A 25,694-nucleotide genomic window follows, 5' to 3' on the forward strand; every position below is an offset into this window, starting at 1 on the left:
GGGAGTAAGTCGTCCATAAAGACATAGTTAATAGATTTTGCGACTATGGTGAATAAAATGGCTATCTCAGAATTTTGATCTGGTGACTTTTGGGAAAAATGAGCGTGGGAGGGGGCCTAAGTGCCCTCCAATTTTTTTGGTCACTTAAAAGGGCCACTAGAACTTTTAATTTCCTTTAGAATGAGCCCTCTCGCGACATTCTAGGACCACTCAGTCGATACGATTACCCCTGGGGAAAAAAACAACAAACAAATAAACACGCATCCGTGATCTGTCTTCTGGCAAAAAATGTGAAATTCCACATTTTTGTAGCTAGGAGCTTGAAACTTCTACAATAAAGTTCTCTGATATGCTGAATCTGATGGTGTGATTTTCGAAAAGATTCTATAGCTTTTAGGGGGTGTCTCCCCCTATTTTCTAAAATGAGGCAAATTTTCTCAGGCTTGTAACTTTTGATGGGTATAACTGATCCTGATGAAACTTATATGTTTAAAATCGGCATTAAAATGCGATTCTTTGATATAACTATTGGTATCAAAATTCCATTTTTAGAATTTCCGTTACTATTGAGCCGGGTCGCTCCTTCGTTACCACGAACTGTTTGATACTACCGAGGTAAGTGATGCTGCCCACCTGATCAATCTTTTCGTTACCCAACGTCACCTTTTCATCTTCACTTATTCCTAGCCTTAGGGACTTAGTCTTCTTAACATTAATTTTCAAACCTATTCTAGCACCCTGAACTCGCAAATCTCTATAAGTTCATTCATTTTGCTTACACTTTCATCTAGGATGCTTAAAACATTAGCATAATCTAAGTCAAGGAAAGTTTTTCCTCCCCATTTGATTACGTGGTCTCCTAATGCCTTTTCTGGGCGTCTTAAGACGAAGTCCATAAAATGATCCATATAGATGGGGACAGAACACAACCCTGCTTAACTCCCGATTTAATACAAAACCAGCTACTACCTTCATTTCCTACCTTAATCGCAGCAGTATTATTCTCGTACGAAGCACTAGTCACTTTAATGTATTGGTTTGTTGCATTTCATCAACGCGCTCAATTATATAGAGGCGGATATATTTTTATACTTTCGTCATTACTATTTTATTTATAGTCTATAATTTATATTTAATAATAGGTTTTGTAACAACAATATATACATTTTTGACCTTAATAATTCGTGCTCCCACTTAACAATTTTTGTGTCGCAACAAATATTTAGAAAACCAGGTAACAGATAAAAGTTTTGTATATATACATATATATGTTTATATTATAGCTCCTTAGGCTGCCAGCACTTGCCATAATAATAACATCTGCTGTAAATTCGGGATTTCCTTTTTCAGTACTTTAATATCCTTTCGTTGAAGGATTTTCCAAATTCCTTTTCCTTGCACCAACCCTTGTGGACGACAGTAATTTCTGAAAGAAAAGAAGGAAATTAAAAGAAAGGATAAAGTTGGAATTCTGTATATATATATATATATATATATATATATATATATATATATATATATATATATATATATATATATATATATATATATATATATACTCTACTTTACTTATAAGAAAGACTTTTCAGCCCGTGTTATTTATGGTAGTAACTACAATATAATTAAAAAAAAAATTATTGATTGGGCTATTAGATTGGGTGCACTCTTAATCTATTAAAATAGTAGTATTCGTAATCTCAAAATTTTACATGCATAACGTTTTGCATATAGATGGTTCTTCTTCTTCTTGTTTGGATTATTATGGGTTTCGCTTCCCATAATATTATCATTGGCAACGAATTCCATACCCGTGGAGTGTTGGTGCACCCGAGATTGAACTCCAGGTGCCGCATTACCACGCAGAGATCAATCTCACCACAGGACAAAAACAATCTTATACGAATTGTTGCTAAACGTAATTCCTTGCGATAGGAAGGATCGAGCCAGATATCCGTCAATGAGCAGGCACGTTCTCATCTGCTACGCTGTCAGAAGTTGATGTATGTAGATTCTTGCTTGATTCTTGTTTGTATTATTGTGAAGACGCCTTTGGTTAAACCCATCATCGGAATTAAATTCTTGGACCGGTGGCGGGTTCTTACGGGTGAGATCAAACTACATTCCCCACAGTAACAAGCAGAGATTAATTCCACTCCGCCACCACTGAACTGATATATTTATTTATTCACTAGCTGTTGGGGTGGCGCTTCGCGCCACCCCAAGCCCCCCCGCGCGCGTAAGTCGTTACGTGCCATTGTAGTTGTGTCCATGTGTCCCACCTGTGGATATATATATATATATATATATATATATATATATATATATATATATATATATATATATATATATATATATATATATATATGTATATATATGTTGCATATAAATAGATTGTCAGGTTTACTGACTCTTGAACATGCAACATATAATTGTCCATGGGAAAAACAATCCGTATTCAGATCTATACCTCATTATTCTAATGATGTGTCCCTGTGTCCCGGTCGTCATTTATATTCCCTGTGTCCCGGTCGTCATTTGTGTCCCGGTGTCCCAGTTTGTAACTTCTCTTTTAGTGTCCCGGTCGTCATTTATCTTCCCTGTGTCCCGGTGTCCTGGTCGTCATTTGTGTCCCGGTGTCCCGGTCTGTAATTTCTATTCGAACAATCCCTGTGTCCCGGTCGTCATTTATATATCCCGCCTGTGCCCCCGGCGTCCCCGTTGTAGTTGTGTCCCTGTGTCCCGGTCGTGATTTGTGTCCGGGTGTCCCAGTCTGTAATTTCTCTTTGAGGTTCCCGGTCGTCATTTATATTCCCTGTGTCCCGGTCGTCATTTGTGTCCCGGTGTCCCGGTATGTAATTTCATCAGTTGAAAAACATGACGTCAGTCGACAAACAACTTCATGACGCATACAGCTCAATCCTTATAATGACGTCAGTCGACAAACATGACGTCAGTCGACACACAAACATGACGTCACTCGACACACACACACACACACAGACAACTTATTTATATATATATAGATTTATTAAACTTAAGACCAACTAGGGCCACTTACATAGAACAAAAACAGATAAATCAATAACATGCGCAAAAAAAAAAAAACAACAAACAGTTCATTCAAATAACAATGATACATTTAAACATGTCAAAATTGTTGTGTGTAAACCACACTTGACCGAGTCAGCCAAAGTGGCAGAGAGAGGCGAAAAAGCGCCCCAGAATGCACCAAAATGAGGGGATTATCCGAAGCAAGTATCCTTGTCTGGATAGAAAGAGAAGATTTTCTATGCAGCTCAGGAAAAGATGGGAGGCCACCACCAAAAAACATTCCAGATGCGCTACAATGCGATTAACAAGCCACCGCAAAGAATTGTTAAAAAGAACCCGAAGGGAATTCTCAGACGTAACAACAGAGATTGTACAAAAGCTAGACCGTACAAAGGAGTGCAGTAAGCTCTGAAAATACAGCATCTTATAGAAGGGTCGCAACCCCCGAACTTACAAATGAGTTCGTTAGCCCTGCAGCACAGTGAACGTGAAAGTGCCTTAACATGAAGCTTATCACTCAGAGTTGGAGCCACCGTGAATCCAATATGTTTGATATATAAATATAAAGACGATATGTACTGAAGTTATCTATACGAGATCCGAGAGGGTACTCACTCACTCTAAATACTTGTTTACACCAAATGATGTATACCATATTCGGCGGAAGTGTGGCGTGCGTAGCGTAAGAGGTATGACGAAAGGGTGCTGTGCGTGGCAGAATATGTGTTGCTCCGAGGTGCACACAAGGTTATGGAGAGTGATTAATCCTTCGTGAGATGTTATTTGATTCTACCGAGCAAAATCAAAGCTGATTAAAGCCCTTATCTGAGGAGATTGTTGATCAAAAATGAGATTGCTGATTTAAATAGATATTGGGTTGAAATTTTAGATAGGTTAGGTCAGTTTAGGTTGCGCAATTAAGATAATACAGTCTGCTCCCCCCCATAATTCTTTGTTGTAGTTTTCATAATTTTGTCGATAAAACATTATATTTTCATCATATTTTGTTTTATTTGATTAGCATCAACCAAATTTGACTTCTCGACAGAACTTGGGCGTGGTGGCTATAAGGCACAAGTACCTTCTTCTGGATTATCTATCGTTTTCCCCCTATAAATGGCATTGATGAAAACATGTTATGTCTTATTGAAAAATTCACTATTTGATGGGATAGTGAAAAGGTTCATCAATAGTGACAATTACAGGATTAAACATGAGCTCGATTGAAAATAGTATAACAATGTTTAACTTATTTTGGAAATATTGGCGTTTACTTCCACTGTTCTAGCGAAAATTATTGTTGATCAGCATTTGTGTTAACATATCACCAAAAGCATCACTTTGGCAACTTTGAATCACTTTGATTCATTGTGCTTTCTTTTCCATACCATCAACAAATTTCCCTAAATCGATTGAAACATGAAAAGACGAAACCGGTTTTTTACTTGTTCCACTGTTGCAGCCATTCTTGTTAGCTCCCTGATGGCGGTTTGCATGCAAGTGTTGTAATTTTTTGAAATTAGAAAAGATGGGAATTGAGACAGCAGTCGTTTTATCTTTATCGTGGATCTAAAAAAAAAAGCATTGTAGACAATGCATGGAAATTAGTGGTGTAAATGCAAGCTTTTCTGATCAATCTCTTGCCGCTTAAATTCTTAGATCTGTAGTATAGTTTGAGAATAAAATCAACGAAGATTACGGACTTGTCATAAATCTTGGAATTTATTATAGATAGGGGTGGCTATGGTATGGCTCGGATATTATTCCAGCTTTTTATTTTTCATGAACGGTTTCTGTTCTTTACAAAAGGTAGAAAAGTCACATTTGAGCTGGGTGCATGAGAGGCCAGAACCGCCACTGTAGAACGGTGTATGTCCCGAAAAGCGATCATGATATTTGCAACGAATATAAGGTTAGGAATTTAACGGCACTACTTTTATTTTATTAGTATTTCTTCTTCACGTATGTGTATCTACTGCAAATTTTCCAAAGATCTAAATCTGAATTGGCCAAACCTGGTCACTGTGAACAAAAAGAAGAAGAACAAGAGCTAAGAGCTCATATGGCACTTGTGACGAGGCATGAAGAGCTAAAAGCCAAGACATCATATGGTATGAGCTCTAACAAAATTCTATGAATCAATAGATTGATTTAAAAGAAAATAAGAGGCTTAATGCCGGTCAGGATTTAAAATAAGAGCTCTGAGTCACGATGTCCTTCTAAATATCAAAATTCATTAAGATCCGATCACCCACTCGTATGTTATAAATACCTAATTTTTTTCTAATTTTTCCTCTCCCTCTAGCCCCCCCAGATGGTTGAATCTGGGAAAACGACTTTATCAAGTCAATTTGTGCAGCTCCCAGACGCGCCTACCAATTTTCATCGTCCTAGCACGTCCAGCAGCACCAAACTCGCCAAATCAATGAACCCCTCCTCCCAACTCCCCCAAAGAGAGCGAATCCAGTACGGTTCCGTCAATTACATATCAAGGACATTTGCTTATTCTATCCACCAAGCTTCATCCCGATTCCTCCACTCAAAGTGTTTTCCAAGATTTCCCCCTCCAACTCCTCCCAATGTCAAAAGATCTGGTCGGGATTTGAACTAAGAGCTCTGAGACATGAATTCCTTCTAAATATAAAATTTCTAAAATAGGTGATCCGATCACCTATACGTAAGATAAAAATACCCCAATTTTCATGTTTTCCAAGAATTCCGGTTTCCCCCTCCAATCCCCCAATGTCACAGGATCTGGTCGGAATTTAAAATTAGTGCTTTAAAGCACAAGATCCTTCTAAATATCAAATTTCATTAAGATCTGGTCACCCTTTCATAAGTTACAAATACATCAATTTTCAAAATTACCCCCACCTCCACCAAAGAGAGCAGATCCGGTTGTGTCAGTCACGTATCTTAGACAGGTTTTTATTCTTCCCATCTAGTTTCGTCCTGATCTGACCGCTTTAAGTATTTTCAAAGATTTCCGGTACCCCCAACTGCCCCCCCCCCCAATTACGCTGGATCCGGTTGAGATTTAAAATAAGAGATCTGAGTTACGAGGTCCTTCTAAATATAAAATTTCATTAAGATCCGATCACTCCTTCGTAAGTTGAAAATGCGTCATTTTTTCTAATTTTTCAGAATCAACCCCCCCCCCCCCAATAGAGCGGATCCGTTCCAATTATGTAAATCACGTATCTAAGACTTCTGTTTATTTTTCCCACCAAGTTTCATCCCGATTCCTCCAATCTAAGCGTTTTCTTTCATTTTAGGTTCCCCCACCCCAAACTTCCCCCAATGTCACCAGATCCGGTCGGGACTTAAAATAAGAGCTTTGAGACACGATATTCTTCTAAACATCAAATTTTATCTAGATTCGATCACCCTTTCGTGAGTTAAAAACACCTGATTCTTTTTTTAGTTTTTCACAATTAACATCCCCCCCAACTACCCCAAAGAGAGCAGATCCGGTCCGGTTATGTCAGTCACGTATCTTAGACAGGTTTTTATTCTTCCCATCCAATTTCATCCTGATCTCACCGCTTTAAGTATTTTCTAAGATTTCCGGCCCCCCCCAAATGCCCCCCTCCAATTAGGCTAGATCCGGTTGAGATTTAAAATAAGAGATCTGAGTTACGAGGTCCTTCTAAATATGAAGTTTCATGAAGATCCGATCAATCCTTTGTAAGTAAAAAATACATCCAATTATGTAAATCACGTATCTAAGACTTCTGCTTATTTTTCCCACCAAGTTTCATCCCGATCCCTCCAATCTAAGCGTTTTCCATCATTTTAGGTTCCCCCACCCCAAACTCCCCCAATGTCACCAGATCCGGTCAGAACTTAAAATAAGAGCTTTGAGACACGATATCCTTCTAAATATCAAATTTCATTGAGATCCGATCACCCGTTCGTAAGTTAAAAATACCTCATTTTTTATAATTTTTCAGAATTAACCCCCCCCCCAACTACCCCAAAGAGAGCGGATCCGTTCCGGTTATGTCAATCATGTATCTAGGACTTGTGCTTATTTTTCCCACCAAGTTTCATCCCGATCCCTCCACTTTAAGTGTTTTCCAAGTTTTAGGTTTCCCCCTCCCAACTCCCCCTCCCAATATCACCAGATCTGGTCGGGATTTAAAATAAGAGCTCTAAGACACGATATCCTTCTGAATATCAAATTTCATTGAGAACCGATCACCCGTTCGTAAGTTAAAAATACCTCATTTTTTAATTTTTCAGAATTAACCCCTCCCCCAACTACCCCAAAGAGAGCAGATCCGTTCTGTTTATGTCAATCATGTATCTAGGACTTGTGCTTATTTTTCCCACCAAGTTTCATCCCGATCCCTCCACTCTAAGTGTTTTCCAAGATTTTAGGCTTCCCCCTCCAAACTCCCCCCCCCAATATCACCAGATCCGGTCAGGATTGAAAATAACAGCTCTGAGACACGATATCCTTCCAAACATCAAATTTCATTCAGATCTGATCTACCGTTCGTGAGTTAAAAATACTTCCAATTTTCACTTGGTTAATACCAAGTGCCATAAAAACAGTCCAACGAATATATCACGTGTATGCAATTTGGCCTTTTCAGTTGTCAGAGGAAAAGAATCAAACCATTAACATTTCAAACAGTTCGTGCTAACGAACTGTAGTAAGGAGCGACCCGGCTCAATAGTAACCAAAACTCTAAAAAATGGAATTTTGATACCAAAAGCTTCTTTCTCAGGCTCGTAACTTTTGATGGGTAAGACTAAACTTGATGAAACTTATATATTTAAAATCAGCATTAAAATACGATTCTTTTGATGTAGCTATTAGTATAAAAATTCCATTTTTTGAGTTTTGGTTACTATTAAGCCGGGTCGCTCCTTACTACAGTTCGTTGCCACGAACTGTTTGATATTTCGTAGATAAACCTATCGCTGGATATTTTTTTATTCATCTTTTTTTTTGCAAGTTGTCCTTTCAGCCAAAAAAAAAATAAATACTTAAGGCAAACAAAACTTTTTATTCTAATTTTTTCTCAATTTCCTTCGCTTGAAAATCTTTTTCATCTTCCCCCTTTGTAGGCCATTTTTTACTTCGTTTCTTATCAGTCATCACATTACTATCTCATGCATTCTAAAATGTATTGTAACCTTGAGAGAATTCATTGAGGAAAAAGAAAAAAAAAACAAAAAAAACGAAAAACAAATGTAAAACAAAGACAGAAACTTGGAACAATCCAGATATATTAATACCCTCAGGGGAAGAACGGGGGCCCGTTCCTTTCTCTCTTTCTTCCTTAACAATAAACAAAAAAGCAAAATGTTTCACTTATATGACGAAAAACGCAAATTAAAGGAAATGTTTTAGCACATACCACACGAAGGTCATGAAGTCGTGTTGTTAAGTAGAAGGATATACTGTTCTTTTTCCTTAATTTCTTTTTTTTTTATTTTAAGGTTTCTTTATAGTTCGACCTTTCGTCCTAATTCTTTAAGAATGACTCCTGAAACACAAAGACGGAATACTTCGTCACAACTTTTTTCAAAGGTACTAAAAAACTAGAGCCTGAAGAGAGTTGTATGGAGGAGGGGGCAGCTCCCCTCTTATATTCCTCTTTATTTTCAAGTTTTAATGTTTCTCCTTACTTTCAATTGAAGAATGTGTTTTTTATTCAATCTATCATAAAATTAAATAAAAAAAACGAGTTTTTTTAACTGAAAGTAAGGAGCGACATTAAAACTTAAAACGCACAGAAATTACTTCGTATATGAAAGAGGCTGCTTCCTCATCAACGCCCCGCTCTTTACGCTAAAGTTTGACTCTTTCTCTCAATTCTTCTTTTTAAAACAGTAAAAAACTTTAGCGTAAAGAGCGGGGCGTTGATGAGGAAGCAGCCTCTTTCATATACGAAGTAATTTCTGTGCGTTTTAAGTTTTAATGTCGCTCCTTACTTTCAGTTAAAAAAACTCGTTTTTTTTATTTAATTTCTGAACGTTTTTGAATCAATGCATGTTTTGATTTTGGCTCTCCGCAGAGGAATAATCAAAACGAAATTTTGCATAATTTTTTAGGGGGGGGGCTAAATGGCTTTCTCATAATTTTGATCGAATGATTTTGAGAAAAAAGAGCGGGGGCGAAGCCTAGTTGCCCTCCGATTTTTTGGTTAATTAAAAAGGCAACTAGAACTTATAATTTTTTACGAATCTTTTTATTGGTAAAAGATTTACGTAACTTATAAATTAGCTTACGTCAAGAACTTTTGTATTCTCATGTTTTTATTACATATATGAGGGGATTCGCCCCATCGTCAGTACCTCGCTCTTTACACTAAAGCTTAAATTTTATCCCAATTCATTAAGAATGACCCCTGAATCACAAAAACCGTAGAATAAATAGTTGAAATTACTAAAAATACTTTAGCGTAAAGAGCTAGGTATCATAAGGAGGTGAGCCCCTTATATGGGTAATAATTTCTGTTTGTTTTAAGTTTTATTGCTGTTCCTTACTTCCAGGTGAAAAAGCTTTTTCACATTTATTTTTTAATTTTTTTTTTTAAATAATGCTAGTAAATCCTGCTCTCCCTTCATGGAAGTTTTCTTTTCCCATGACAAATTCTCGATGGAAAGTTCCCCCAGCATATCCCCCTCTTCTCAACCCCTCCCCCAACCAAAAAAATTCTCCTGAAAACGCCTGTATACTTCCCAATAACCATTACTATATGTAAGCACAGGTCAAAGTTTGTAACTTGTTGCCCCTCCCACGGGGACCGTGGGGGAGTAAGTCGTCCCCAAAGACATAGTTATAAGGTTTTTCGACTACGCTGAATAAAATGGCTATCTCAGAATTTTGATCTGTTGACTTTGGGAAAATAATTAGCGTGGAAGGGGGCCTAGGTGCCCTCCAATTTTTTTGGTCACTTAAAAAGGGCACTAGAACTTTTCATTTCCGTTAGAATGAGCTCTCTTGCAACATTCTAGGACAACTGGGTCGATACGATCACCCCTGGGAAAAAAAAAACAAAAACGAAAAAACAAATAAACACGCATCCGTGATCTGCCTTCTGGCAAAAAATGCAAAATTCCACATTTTTGTAGATAGGAGCTCGAAACTTCTACAATAGGGTTCTCTGATACGCTGAATCTGATGGTGTGATTTTCGTTAAGATTCTACGACTTTTAGGGGGTGTTTCCCCCTATTTTCTAAAATAACGCAAATTTTCTCAGGCTCGTAACTTTTGATGGGTAAGACTAAACTTGATGAAACTTAGATATTTAAAACCAGCATTAAAATGCGATTCTTTTGATATAGCTATTGGTATCAAAATTCCATTTTTTAGAGTTTTGGTTACTATTGAGCCGGGTCGCTCCTTACTACAGTTCGTTACCACGAACTGTTTGAAAAGAAAAATGAAAACGAGAACACATTCAGCTGCGGTGCTGAGCTGAACCATTTGGCGAAAGGAAACCTTTAATGATTTCCCTTTGTGTTTGTGTTCAAGTGCATATGAGTATGGATGCAGGAGTTTTTTTTTCGTAATTTTTGTATATTTCTTCTTAATTTTAAGTAATTCACTTTAAGTAACATGGACATCAAAATAAAAGCTTTTAGCCCTCTAGACCGATCATAGGTCTATTCATTACCTGAGTACCGCCATGTTATTGGATTTTTCTTTTGATTTGTTTCAAATTTATGAATATTTAAGGCTGCACCGCATTTTTGTTAATGTTGTCAGGTTGAACCGTGCAAATAAATAAACAAAATTAATCAGTTAAATTTGACAACGTTTTTCAAATGACAAAATTCAAACGATAACAATCTGTTACCACCCAAAGACAGCTAAGCCTTCAAATTAAAGCTGTACCCTTTATAAACGCTCTTCTGCCATCTGCTTTTTTTGTTTGTTTTTTGTTTTGTTTTTGATGATTTTCTCCACCGTTCCTTTTTTTTTATTTGGTGCTTGCTACTACTGCAACTACATAACTGCATAAGAAGGTCTTCTTCACTAAAAATCGAATTCTCAACTTTTCAAATTTGTAAATATATATATATATATATATATATATATATATATATATATATATATATATATATATATATATATATATATATATAGATATATATACATATATATATATATATGTATATGTCCACTAAACGAAATCAAACAAACAGTATTCATTTTCACTGTTCTTTGTAAGTTGAGGACTTAGTTCAATCAAGCTGTAAAATCTAATCATAAACATCAGTCAAACAGTTCGTGGTAACGAACTGTAGTAAGGAGCGATCCGGCTCAATAGTAACCAAAACTCTAAAAAATTGAATTTTGATATCAATAGCTACATCAAAAGAATCGCATTTTAATGCTGATTTTAAATATATAAGTTTCATCAAGTTTAGTCTTAGCCGTCAAAAGTTACGAGCCTGAGAAAATTTGCCTTATTTAGGAAAATAGGGGGAAACACCCCCTAAAAGTCGTAGGATCTTAACGAAAATGACACCATCAGATTCAGCGTATCAGAGAACCCTACTGTAGAAGTTTCAAGCTCCTATCTACAAAAATGTGGAATTTTGCATTTTTTGCCAGAAGACAAATCACGGGTGCGTGTTTATTTGTTTGTTTTTTTTTTTTTCCCAGGGGTCATCGTATCGACCAAGTGGTTCTAGAATGTCGCAAGAGGGCTCATTCTAACGGAAATGAAAAGTTCTAGTGCCCTTTTTAAGTGACCAAAAAAATTGGAGGGCATCTAGGCCCCCTCCCACGCTCATTTTTTTCCCAAAGTGAACGGATCAAAATTTTGAGATAGCCATTTTGTTCAGCATAGTCGAAAATCATAATAACTATGTATTTGGGGATGACTTACTCCCCCACAGTCCCTGGGGGAGGGGCTGCAAGTTACAAGCTTCAACCAGTGTTTACATATAATAATGGTTATTGGGAAGTGTACAGACGTTTTCAGGGGGATTTTTTTGGTTTTGGGGGTAGGGTTAAGGGAGGGGGCTATGTGGGAGGATCTTTCCTTGGAGAAATATGCCATGGGGGAAAAAATTCAATGAAAAGGGCGCAGGACGAGTCTGGTCACATTAGAAAAAAAAAGTCAAATTCAGAGCTTAATATACAATGCTGGGTGTTCGGAGCCTCTCTATTATGGAGTATAATTTGAAAATAACACAACTATACGAGCGATAAAACATATATACCACAACCATAACTCAACTAACGAAAGAACTGCTAAGAGATAACACAACTATAAAGCGAAAACAGGTGAAAACTAACGGGAAAATAAACGAACTAAGAGGTGGAAGGGGCCCAGAGAAAAAATATAATCCTTTTTCAATTTTGAGCCTAACTTCCGCAAAGGAGTAATAATGTCAGAAGCCCCGAAATACCGAATTATTTTCTTCTCAAACAGTTCGTGGTAAAGAACTGTAGTAAGGGGCGACCCGGCTCAATAGTAAACGGAACTCTAAAAAACGGATTTTGATGCTAAAAGATACATCAAAAGAATCGAATTTTCACGCTGATTCTAAATATATAACTTTCAATTAATTTAGTCTTTGTCATCAAAAGTTACGAGCCTGAGAAAATTTGCCCTATTTTGGAAAAAAGGGGGAAACATCCCCTAAAAGTCATAGAATCTTAACGAAAATCACACTATCGCATTCGGCATATCAGAGAACTCTATAGCAAAAATTTCAAACTCCTATCTAAAAAAATGTGGAATTTCATATTTTTTGCCAGAAGACAAATCACGGGTGCGTGTTTATTTGTTTGTTTGTTGTTTTTTTTTCTTTTCCCCAGGGGTCATAGTATCGACCAGGTGGTCTTAGAGTGTCGCAAGAGGGCTCATTCTTACGGAAATGAAAAATTCTAGTGCCCTTTTTAAGTGATAAAAAAATTGGAGGGCAAATAGGCCCCCTCCCACGCTAATTTTTTTCCAAAAGTCAACAGATTAAAATTTTAAGATATCCATTTTGTTCCGCATAGTGGAAAACCTTTATAACTATGTCTTTGGGAATGACTTACTCCCCCACAATCCCTGGGGGAGGGGCTGCAAGTTACAAACTTTGACCAGTGTTTACATATAGTAATGGTTATTGGGAAGTGTACAGACGTTTTCACGGGGATTTTTTGGTTTGGGGGTGGGGTTGATGGGAGAGGGCTTTGTGGGAGGATCTTTCCTTTGAGGAATATGTCATGGGGGAAGAAAAATTCAATGAAAAGGGCGCAGGATTTTCTAGCATTACTATAAAAAAAACAATGAAAAAATAAACATGAAAACGTTTTTTCAAATGAAAGTAAGGAATAGCATTGAAATTTAAAACGAACAGAGATTACGCATATGAGGGGTTCTAACAATACTTTAGCATAAAGAGCGAGGTATTTAGGAGGAGATAAATACCTCGCTCTTTATGCTAAAATATTTTTAGTAATTTCAACTATTTATTCTACGGCCTTTTTGATTCAGGGGTCATTCTTAAAGAAATGGGACAAAACTTACGATTTAGTGTAAAAAGCGAGGTATTAACGAAGGTACAAACCCCCTCGTACACATAATAAAAATATAAGAATATAAAAGTTTGTTACGTAAGTTTAATTCTTAAGTTACGTACATTTTTTACTAATAAAAACGTTCGTTGAAAATTAAAAGTTCTAGTAGCCTTTTTAAGTAACCGAAAAATTGGAGGGCAGCTAGGTCTCCTTCCCCACCCCTTATTTCTCAAAATCGTCTGATTAAAACTAAGAGAAAGCCATTTAGCCAAAAAAAATTAATATAATAATTTCATTTCAATAATTTATATGCGGAGAGCCAAAATCAAACATGCATTAATTCAAAAACGTTCAGAAATTAAATAAAAAAAAAAAACTAGTTTTTTTAACTGAAAGTAAGGAGCGACATTAAAACTTAAAACGAACAGAAATTACTCCATATATGAAATGGGTTGTCCCCTCCGCAGTCCCTCGCTCTTTACGCTAAATTTTGACTCTTTGCCACAATTCTACTTTTTAAAACAATTAAAAGCTTTAGCGTAAAGAGCGAGGGACTGCGGAGGGGACAACCCATTTCATATATGGAGTAATTTCTGTTGGTTTTAAGTTTTAATGTCGCTCCTTACTTTCAGTTAAAAAAACTAGTTTTTTTTTATTTAATTACGGGAAAGGAGCTAGTGATTTGTTTTAAGATGGCTCTTTTTCGATGGTTGTATTTTTTTATGCTTTAGTATTAATTGGCTCGGTTTGTTCCTCGAGGATTTTAACATTTCCTGTCAAAAACTTTTAAGTGGGTGTCAAAAATAAAGATTGGCGCATTTATAAAATGTTCGTGTAAATTGAATGGCCTTATTTTTTTTTCTGCGGCGTCCTACATGTCGCTAGCTCGCTATCAAGTTTTATCAATAGAATTTATGTATCTGCTGAACATTGCCTTGAAAGAATCAATAGATGGTTTTGACGGAATACCCTACTCAGGGATAAGACTTCGATTATATTGAATAATGCACGGTTGTTTTTACCTTCTAGTTCCAAGAATCTGCGAACATCATTTTCACATTCAATTTCGAACATGTTTACATAGGTTTTCCCATCTGACGCACATTTTCTGTTCAATTCCTTTGGTAACGTACATGGGTAATCTGTTAGAATCCAAACTTTGTTGTAGTTGTTGTTTGGGTAACCTGTGGTAAAAATTAAAGTAAATATTAGCCTGTGTATGTAACAGTAAAAGAGAACAGAGAGTATGGACAATCGAATACTTGTATCTAGTTAAGAGAAATGATCCTACTTGGGGTGAATTATTTAATATTATTTACTCTAATTCGAAATTAGACCAAAGCACCCTGGTAGATGCATAACTTTTAAGACTTTTTTTTGTGTTAATACTAACCTAAAGACTTAAAAATCTGACTTTAGATCTTCTCAAACAATACAAATTTAAATGACCTCTTTTGGTCACTGTCACCAATGCAGTATCGAGGGGCATGGGATTACCGTGTTTGAACCCCCCCTTGAAATTATTCTCCGTTTGTAGAAACGTCAAAAATACATATACACACCTTTTTGGTGTTTTTAAGGTCCCCCCCCAATAAAAAACAACAACAAAGAAACAAAAATGGACAAAAATCCTAGATACGCCCTTAATTGCCATGATGACATAGGTTTTACCACCTCATGAGCATCTTCTTTTGTTAAAACATAGACCTACGGATAATCCGTTGGAATCAAAATTGTGCTGTTGCTGTTGAGTAACCTATAATAAAAAGAAAGTAAAAAAATGTATAATGACAAAGGGGAACAAAGGGACATGGAGCAATGAAATATATTTATTGAAAGTACGAAGGAATGTGAACATTTTTTTTTCAATTGGTTAAGTTGAAACTTACTTAGCCATATATATATTTTTTTAAATTAGGGAAATATATGCTAGTGGTTCTAGATGTTAGTATATATGTATAGTTTATTACAAGTGATTATTTGGGTAAAAAAAACTGTTTTCCTAATTTAGTAATTGAGATAAACGAGCACTTGAACCAACCCATTAGCAAAGTAATCATGTCCAAAATCAAGCAAGGTTAACATAAATAAATGTCAGCCGTTGTACAACTACAAGCAAAAGCATATTAAATCTAATAAAATATTTCCCAGGTGCTCACTCCTCATCAGGGCTCCTCAGAGGAATACTCACTTACTAATATCGATTTTGGCGCTTTAAACTCCTGACCCTAGCAAGTGAGTGCGTCTGCCATAAGAATTCATGGCATCCCTTGTGTAGTGTCACCAGAGAAATATATACAAAAAAAAATTGAAAAAATTATATCTACCGAGTAATTTTGAGCAGCTTCCATCACCACCATCCACTAGGAGCTAATTCGTAATAATGCATACACTAATCTCAAAGAACACCATCCTGGCCAATTTACCTCCCTTTTTTGCATAACCACCATCTATCCTTTTTATTATAAGCGTCAATTGAAAAAAAACAAAACAAATTAGACAAAAGGAAAGCGTTCTTAATAATCTTTTTTTAAATTTCCAAATACTAAATTAAGCGGTAGATTTGTATATAATGTAGTTAAATCAAATGAGTCCACTTTTCTGGCTTAAACTATAGCCAGAGAATGGAATTATTGACACTCTAATATGGATTAAAATTAGAACGTTTTTTAATTCCCAAGCAATATGCCTTAAATTTATTTCTGTAAAATACAGGACAGGTCAGTAGCCCCTATTCTGGCTTGGCACCTGGCTGCACCAGCCATAAAGCGTGGTTAAGGGGGATTCTTATGAAATTTTGCCGTCTAATCTAAGACGGGAAAATTTTGTCATTAGTATAATTTTAAAATTAATTTTTTTTAAAAGAATATCTTGTATATTTTCATTAACCTATTATTCACATCTCGAACCTTTTTATATGTAGCTCCTTTGATAAAACATCGCAATAGAGTCTCTGACAAATTAGTGCAAAATTAGTATTAGCTTTATCCACAGGAACAATTACAAATTCGTTCTATATATTAGTGATTGCTTGTTTTATCTTAGCATTATAAAATATTGCCTCATTATTAATGTTATTTGGATTACTACTACTACTACTAACAACTTACCGCAGCACCAAGCCGCCTGAGGCCAACACAGCTTATCATACTTACGGATGGTAGAATTGATAAAAATCAATTAGATATGAGCAATAGTTTTTAAATGAGTAATTAAACGTCCCTCTAAAAAGTTCCAGTAGCCCACTAGCCCCAATTGTCCATTTGAGACATGGCACTAAAAGTGCCATTTTTAGTGGCATTTTAAAGTTGCAGATGATGGAATTTATAGGAAGAAGGTAGATATGAGCAATATTTTTTTATATAAGGCATCACAAACCTATCTTAGATGTTGTGGTAGCCCACTAGCCCCATCTCTCGAGAAACGGCATAAGAAATGCCTGTTTTCGCCCCATATAGCACTTGCAGACGGCGGAATTTATATGAACCACGTGCATATGAGAAATAGCTTTTGAATGAGCTCTTAGGCATCTCTCTGATGTTCTACTAACCCACTAGACCTAGAAAAAAGAAGAAAAAAAACTGTTTAATATTTTTTAACTTTTAATTACTATGGGGCGTGGTTCGATCTTTACTAGGCTGCAGGTAATGCTTCAACCATGACAAAGAGATTGTTGCAAATCTGTGAAATCTAGTTGACGGTAGAATTTTTAAAAACCTAGTAAATATAGCAATAGCTTTAAATTGAGCCATTAAACGTCTATCTACGATAGTATGGTAGCCTGCTAATGTTTCTGTAGCTTACTGACGAGCAGAAGATTTATGAAACTTACTAAGGGGACTGGGAGGGGGAGTGTACGGGAGGGGTTCATGTAAACCTCCAGTTAAGGGTTCTGGAACATAACTACTACAATAGTATCTGCTTTGTACTTCAGTGCTTTTCTACTTAAGAAGTGGCACCAATAGTATTATTTTCAGTGCTGTATCACCATTGAATAAAGCAGCAACAAAGAATAAAGCACAAAAAACACATTTATTAAATAAAAACTTCAAATATTTCGAATTCCATATCCGGAAACGTTTATAAAAGGAAAAAGAAATAAAAAACAGTTAAATCATCTACAGAAAAAGACGAAAAAACAAAGCAACAAGAGAAACAAGAGTTTTGTCTTTTCTTGTTGTTTTTTCTCTTATTGTGTCGTTTTTTGTCTTTTTCTTTAGATGATTTAACTATAAAAAAATTATTTTCCCCTTTTTTCCGTTGATAAAGGCTGACGGATGTGGAGTTTGAAATATTCGAATTTTTCCATTAATTAATTTGGTGTTTGTTTTTTATTCCTTGTCACTGTTTTTTTTTTGTAAATTAAACCTGTTTATTCTCAATTAATTTTTCGCCCTTAGAGTATTCGCATGAACCTTTTTAAAATTCTTCATTGGTGCACTTGCAGTGCGCTTGAGTTACTTAAAGGGGAAAAAATTATAAATACCTGCTGATAATACAAAAAAGCAAAATTGCAATATGATAGCTGCTTTTTTCATCGTACAAAATTCAATGTTACACCTGACGCTACACACAACGAAACAACTGATTTTTTGGCACCGTTTTGAATTTAAGTATAATCAAAAGCGGAAGCGTGACTCTGCCTTTTATCAGTTTTAAAGGATTCTTTTCCTATTGTTTCCGCTCCGGAAAATTGTGACAAATGTATTTACCTAATTTATAATTGCTATTTTTTATGAGATTCCGCAGCTGCGTGACTTGCTGACATGACCTTCAATTTGGGCAACATCAGACGTGAACTACTGAATTCGGTTTGGGGACCCTTAAAAAGTTTCCCCGGTGAATGCAGGATTCGTATTCGAATTGTTCAGGAGCTGACATGACCAAGGCCAAAGAAAAAATTTGGGGATATATTCAAAATTGGGCTGCCGTGGCGTTGAAAAGGGGGCTTTCCACGGGGTGCTTCTTCTTAGGGGATGCCAATTGAGATTTGTTGTCGTTAGGGCCATGATCTTATTTATATTGTGGTAGTAAGGGGGGTGGGGAAGAAAATTGACTTTTTCCCTGGGAGCTGAAAACCCTACCTATGCCTCTGTATGACTCTGCTAGTTTTGGTCTTAACAACACAATTGTCCTAAAAAAAAAAACAACAAGGATTTTTGTTGTTTTCTTCTTCTCCTGAGCATGGAGGAAATTCATTTACGGTCAATGCCCTTTTAATGGTCAGTGCCCTTTGGAGTGGGGAAAGGTGTAGTTATATGCTTCAAATGCCATTTAGGGAGCATAGTTTAGGCTCTGAAGAATTTCCTGAAATTTTAATCTCCTAGTTAACTGAGGTTGTAAAATACCTTCATCTGAAATTTTACCAAGCCTGCTATATATATATATATATATATATATATATATATCGCGTATATATTGTATATATATATATATATATATATATATATATATATATATATATATATATATATATATATATGTACAAGTTGCGCTTCGCGCCACCCCAACACCTAGTTGATGGGGCGCTTCGCGCCGCCCCCCAAGCCCCCCCGCGCGCGTAAGTCGTTACGCGCTATATTAGTTACGCGCCATTGTAGTTGTGTCCCACCTGTGAATATATATATATATATATATATATATATATATATATATATATATATATATATATATATATATATATATATATATATATATATATATATATATATATATATATATATATATATATATATATATATATATATATATATATATATATATATATATATATATATATATATATACTCTTGAACATGCAACATAGAATTGTCCATGGGAAAAACAATCCGTATTCAGATCTATACCTCATTATTCTAATGATTTGTCCCTGTGCCCCGGTCGTCATTTATATTCCCTGTGTCCCGGTCGCATTTGTGTCCCGGTGTCCCAGTTTGTAATTTCTCTTTGAGTGTCCCGGTCGTCATTTATATTCCCTGTGTCCCGGTGTCCTGGTCGTCATTTGTGTCCCGGTGTCCCGGTCTGTAATTTCTATTCGAACAATCCCCGTGTCCCGGTCGTCATTTATTTATCCCGCCTGTGCCCCCGGTGCCCCGTTGTAGTTGTGTCCCTGTGTCCCCGTCGTCATTTATATTCCCTGTGTCCCGGTCGTGATTTGTGTCTGGGTGTCCCAGTCTGTAATTTCTCTTTGAGGTTCCCGGTCGTCATTTATATTCCCTGTGTCCCGGTCGTCATTTGTGTCCCGGTTTGTAATTTCATCAGTTGACAAACATGAGCTTTTAATTGTTTTAAAAAGCAGAATTGTGGCAAAGAGTCAAACTTTAGCGTAAAGAGCGAGGGATTGCGGAGGGGACAACCCATTTCATATACGGAGTAATTTCTGTTCGTTTTAAGTTTTAATGTCGCTCCTTACTTTCAGTTAAAAAACTAGTTTTTTTTATGTAATTTTTGAACGTTTTTGAATTAATGCTTGTTTGATTTTGGCTCTCCACACATAAATTATTAAAATGAAATTTGCATATTAATTCCTTTTTTGGTTAAATGGCTTTCTCTTAGTTTTGATCAGACGATTTTGAGAAAAAGGGGATGGGGAAGGAGGCCTAGTTGCCATGCAATTTTTTTCGGTTACATAAAAAGGCAACTATAAATTTTAATTTTTAACGAATTTTTTTATTAGTAAAAAATATACGTAACTTAAGAATCAACTTATGTAACAAACTTTTAAATTCTTTAATTTTTATTATGTATATGAGGGGGTTTGTACCCTCGTTAATACCTCGTTCTTTACACTAAATCGTAAGTTTTGTCCCAATTCTTTAAGAATGACCCCTGAATCAGAAAGGCCGTAGAATAAATAGTTGAAATTACTAAAAGTACCATAGCATAAAGAGCGAGGTATTTATCTCCTCCTAAATACCTCACTCTTTATGCTAAAGTATTTTTAGAACCCCTCATATGCGTAATAATCTCTGTTCGTTTTAAATTTCAATTATACTCTTTACTTTCAATTGAAAAAACTTTTCCATGTTTATTTTTTCATTGTTTTTTTTTTTATAGTAATTTTAGAAAATTCTGCGCCCTTTTCATTGAATTTCTGTTCCCTCGTGACATATTTCTCCAAGGAAAGATCCTCCCACATAGCCCTCTCCCCTCAACTCCACCCCCCAAACCAAAAAACAATCCCCTGAAAACGACTGTACACTTGCCAATAACCATTATCATATGTAAACACTGGTCGAAGTTTGTAACTCACAGCCCCTCCCCCAGGGACTGTGGGGTAGTAAGTCATTCCCAGAGACATAGTTATTATGGTTTTTGACTATGCGGAACGAAATGGCTATCTCAAAATTTTGATCTGTTGACTTTGGAGAAAAAATGAGCGTGGGAGGGGGCGTAGGTGCCCTCCAATTTTTTTGGTCACTTAAAAAGGGCACTAGAACTTTTCATTTCCGTTAGAATGAGCCCTATTGCGACATTCTAGGAACACTTGGTCGATACGATGACCCTTGGGGAAAAAAAAAATTAAAAAACAAACAAATCAGCACCCGTGATTTGTCTGGCAAAAAATACGAAATTCCACATTTTTGTAGATAGGAGCTTGGAAATTTTGCTTTAGGGTTCTCTGATACTCCGAATACGATGGTGTGATTTTCGTTAAGATTCTGTGACTTTTAGGGGATGTTTTCCCCTATTTTCTAAAATAAGGCAAATTTTTCCTGGCTCTTAACTTTTGATGACAAAGACTAAATTTGATGAAACTTATATATTTAAAATTAGCATGAAAATCGGATTCTTTTGATGTATATTTTAGCATCAAAATTCCGTTTTTTAGACTTTCGTTTACTATTGAGCCGGGTCGCTCCTTACTACAGTTCGTTACCACGAACTGTTTGATTTACTTATTTATAAATCTAAATAATAAAAAAGAAGAAAAGCAAGAATGGGTCTATATACGGCCAACGAAAATACTGGATGCGGCAAAAACGTATATTTTGATAAAATAACTCTTTCCCTTCTTCAAAAATATTAGAGAAAATCTAAAAAAATTAAGTTCAAAATGTCAGTGCGAAAAGGCGAACGATTTAGACCAGAAAAAAGAAAAAAGAATTAATAAAAAGACTAAAAATTAACGTGGATATCAAAATGAAGCAACACCCTAAATTGGAAATAACAGATAAAAAAGTAAAAAAATTAAAAACAATAAATTCAAAATAAAAAAAAGTCAGCCACTCACCCAAAGGTTTGTTGTAACCAGTATTTTTATTAGCATTATAAAACCCCATTCTCGCTTTTCTTCCTTTTTTTTGTGATGACAGGCCAATGTTGTCTACGAAATTGTTATAAATCTATGATTTTTACTGATAAATTTTAACTTTTCTGGCTTTCAATCATTTTTTTTGGTTTTTAGTATGTTTTGTGTCTCAACTTCAAGTTGTCAAGGAATACACCAATCAATTATGGATTGCATTGGGATGGTTCAAAGAACGAAGAGGTCTACTTTTGCCTGCCCCAGTTTATCATTTCCTGAAGGTATTTATTTGTATTATAAAATGTTACATCAGTTTAGGTTTTTATTTAGAGAGGGAGGAACAAGCTAGCAGAAATTAGATCTACGTTGCATGGGCAACGGAGATGTTGCGGAAACCTTTGTTTGGCTTCGCCGAGGAAAATGTTACGACAGCAAAACTTTGGATTGGTTTCCTCGCTTCGATTAAACGCTGAAGTTATTAATTTGCAAGGATCTTAAAATAAATACTAGGTACACTAACTCGCAAAAGTTGCAAACCCCTCATTGCAACTTGCAAAAGTTGCAAACCCCTCATCGCTGAAGATGATTGTAGCAGATTATTACTTACCCATTCCCTATATGTCTTACCACCGGCACCAAATTGGTCTTACTATCAAATACACCGGAAACAAATCATGGGTACACCAACTAGCAAAAGTTGCGAACCCCTCATTGCCGAAGATGATGGTGAGGTAACAGCCGACTATGGCTTAAAACTCCCCTATATGTCTCACAGTTGGTATCGGCTTATTTTTGGTTTCAGTGCGTACCTTACGACTGAAGTTTCAACCCCTTTAAACTTTCAAACTGGTATATCTCATAAGGAATTTTTCTACCAAACAATGAATGACATATGCTTTGATCAGCTCATCAAGAGCTATCGACTGCCGTCGAAGAAAAAAGTCTATCTGTCTTAGTTGAAAAGTTGACTTTTTTGCCGTAGGCCACGTTTCTAACGTCATAACTTAGAAAGGAACAAAGGATAAACTCTAATTTCTTTAGCAACGAGATAACTTTTAAAGTTTAAGAGGCACATCTGATATCATTTCTGTATCGGCCTATTTTTTGTTTCAGGGTGTACCTTACTACCGAAGTTGTCAACCCCTATAGACTTTCAAACTGATATATCTGCTTTATAAAAAAATCTATCCGTCTTAGTTCAAAAATTGACTTTTTTGCCGTTGGCCAAGTTTCTAACGTCATCACTTAGAAAGGAGCAAAGGATAAACTCCAATTTCTTTAGCAATGAGAGAACTTTTAAAGTTTAAGTGGCACATCTAATACCATTTCTCTACCGCAATCCCAAGTGCGAAAAACTGAATGATAAACTGAAATCACGAACAGAAATGGGTAGAAACAATAGATTTTTGGCCCCAGGCAAAAGTTCTACGAAGCTTTCCAAAATGCAAAGTCATATTCATCAATCCGGCCTAAGGTCCACACTTTCGGTAAAAACCGCAGAGGTTAGACCCTTACCACTTTCTAGGAATACGCTGAAATCGGGGTGCTAGAAAAAAACATGACAAAACCAAAGTGTTGCTCACGCAACACAATTAAAAAAAGACTTCAATAGAAGAGCTATTCTTATATTTTTGGTATTCAGGCTCAGTTTTTTAGGAGTCTAGTTTATCATTTCGTAATGGAATTTGTTTGGCTTAAAAAACAGTACTTTGTTTTAGATTTTTTCTTAAATGGAAGGGGGACTAGCCTACAAGAATCTTTGAAGAGAGATCTAGAAGGTCTGAAAAAAAAAGCGTCATAGAAGAGCCATTTCTCAAATGTTATCCTTTTATATACTTTTGACATTGATACTTTGCCTTTGAGTGGTCCCATTTTATCATTCCCTGAAAATATTTTTTTTTTACTTAAAAATAGTACATCACTTGTCTTTTTATTTCGTTTTGGAGGGGAGGGGGTTCCATAATGGTTGAGGAGAGGACTAAAGGTTTGTACAAACGATTTTTGACATAGAAATCATATTTGTAAGCGTTGTTTTTTTAATCTGCACTCAAAGTTTTAGCAGCTCCGATTTATCATTTTCTAAATGTGTTAAGTAACTAAAAGTAACCAAAAGTTTTTTCAACCAAAAATAAGGAGTAACATTAAAATTTAAAAAGAAATTATTACGAATATAAGGGGGTTGCCCACTCCTCAGCACTTCGCTCTTCACCCTAAAGTTTGTTTTTTTTAGTACTTTTAAAAAAGCTTCCTAGTTTTCTAAGTACATGACCCTTGTTTCCCAGGGGCTGTTCTGAAAGAATAGAGACAAAATTTGAACTTTAGTAGAAAGAGCGAGATGTGGAGGAGGGGGAATCTTCTCAATTTATAATGTTGCTCTTTATTTTCGCTTGAAAAACTTTTTTTATTTAATTTCCGATTGCTTTTTAAATAATGCCAGGAAATTTTGCTCCACCTCCGCGCAAAAACTCTCCCCTCTCCCTACGGAAATATCCTCTAGACGATTCAATCCCGTTGAAAATTTACCCCGGACAATTACCCTTAAAATCTCCACGTGTAATAAGCCGATTGTTTTGATATGTCTATGTGTATCACAATTTCGTTTTTTAGAGTTTTAGTTATTATTGAGCCGCGTCGCTCTTTACTTACAGTTCATAACTATGAGCTGTTTAATTGGCTGGACTTCAAAAATAGAGCATGTTTTGTTTTTTGGGAGGAGGGGGTTTAGAGGGCAAATGTGTAAGCATTTTTAATAGAAGGGAACATGTTTGAAGAAAGGTTTTTGCTCGAGAAGAGTAATATCTTAAAATGTTGCTCGTTATTGTATTTTTAGTTTTAGGTGGGGAGGGTGCCCTGATTTCTTTTACCTGACCCTGGGGCTAGACAAAAAAGTGGATAGTCTCGAATATGGTAGAAAAAGGTCATTGAGAAGGAAGTAGTAACTTCATGGGAGGGAGTAAAGATGGAAGGTCTACAGGGATTGGGTTGGAGGAGGCTTAAAGGAAAAGAATGAAGAAGGGGATTAAGCAGTAAAGCCTTGAATAAGATGGAGTAGGGAATAAAGAGTGAAGTTTTAAACAAGTTAGGATTAAGGAGGAGTCTGCTCAGCAGTGTTGGCCTCGGCGACCTGGTTTCGCGTGGAGTCGTCATTAGTAGCGGTAGCAATTTTTGTCTTTAAAAAAATTATCTTCTTAGGGTAAATTTTCTTGTAGAGACCGGCTTTCATAAAATTTTGACAATCCATCTATGGCCAAAGGAAAAGTAAGAAGTCCTTGGATGGGATAGGGAGAGCGTCATAACAAAGGACTTAAAGGAAATGGGAAATTCATGGTAGAGAGTAAAGAGTAAACCTCTAAACGGATTGGGGTAGAGGATGAATAGGTGCAGTTTTGTTGGCCTTAGTTGGCCTGGTGCTGGGGTGAGTTTCCTTGTGTAATGGCGCTTTTCTGTCTTAAAAGACAGAGCATTGTTTCTTGTTTGCTTTATTTTTTTGGGGTGGGGAGATTAAGCCTGCAGAATTTTTCCTAGTGAAGCCTTGGGATTTGAAATAATTGCCGCAGAAGACTCATGTATTTAATTTTGTCCTATACATAGTTTTGATGTTCAGGAAAGGTAACGCACGACATTTTACCAGTTCTGTTTAATCATTTCAAGAATGAAATTTTTCTGTTTTAATGTTTTGTTTTTTTTTCTTGGGGGGGGGGCTAGTTTGTAGATATTTTTAAAGAGAGAGAGAGAGATATATATATAAGTTTATTTTGCATTTTCCATATACTAATTAAGACTTAAAACAAATGGAAGTTACTGCGAATGGATAATTGAGACCTTAATTGAGCAGAAATTAGAATGAATATTCATATCAAACTCAAAGTGAACAGAAAAAAAATTCAAGTCGTTTAGGTTTCCTAACG

The 25,694-nt window shown here is 35.9% G+C and overlaps 1 protein-coding gene and 1 long non-coding RNA gene across 4 annotated transcripts in view; one reads left to right on the forward strand and one right to left on the reverse strand.

Moving 5' to 3' along the window:
- The window catches only part of LOC136026233 (transmembrane protein 245-like), a 136,060-nt gene that overhangs the window by 37,134 nt on the left and 73,232 nt on the right, over nt 1–25,694 (forward strand). For all 3 annotated transcript variants that reach the window (XM_065702576.1, XM_065702579.1, XM_065702578.1), the window contains exon 6: nt 21,946–22,067. In XM_065702576.1, the coding sequence (XP_065558648.1) occupies nt 21,946–22,067 (122 nt within the window). The remainder of the gene's footprint in view (nt 1–21,945; nt 22,068–25,694) is intronic.
- Nucleotides 1,249–18,179, reverse strand: LOC136026235 (uncharacterized). The gene is made up of 3 exons (XR_010617249.1): nt 18,025–18,179; nt 14,561–14,722; nt 1,249–1,426 (listed from the first exon to the last, which is right to left on the reverse strand). It is a non-coding gene; the product is annotated as an uncharacterized LOC136026235 (long non-coding RNA).

Source organism: Artemia franciscana, chromosome 4 (assembly GCF_032884065.1).
Source record: "Artemia franciscana chromosome 4, ASM3288406v1, whole genome shotgun sequence".
Taxonomy (NCBI): Eukaryota; Metazoa; Arthropoda; class Branchiopoda; order Anostraca; family Artemiidae; genus Artemia; species Artemia franciscana.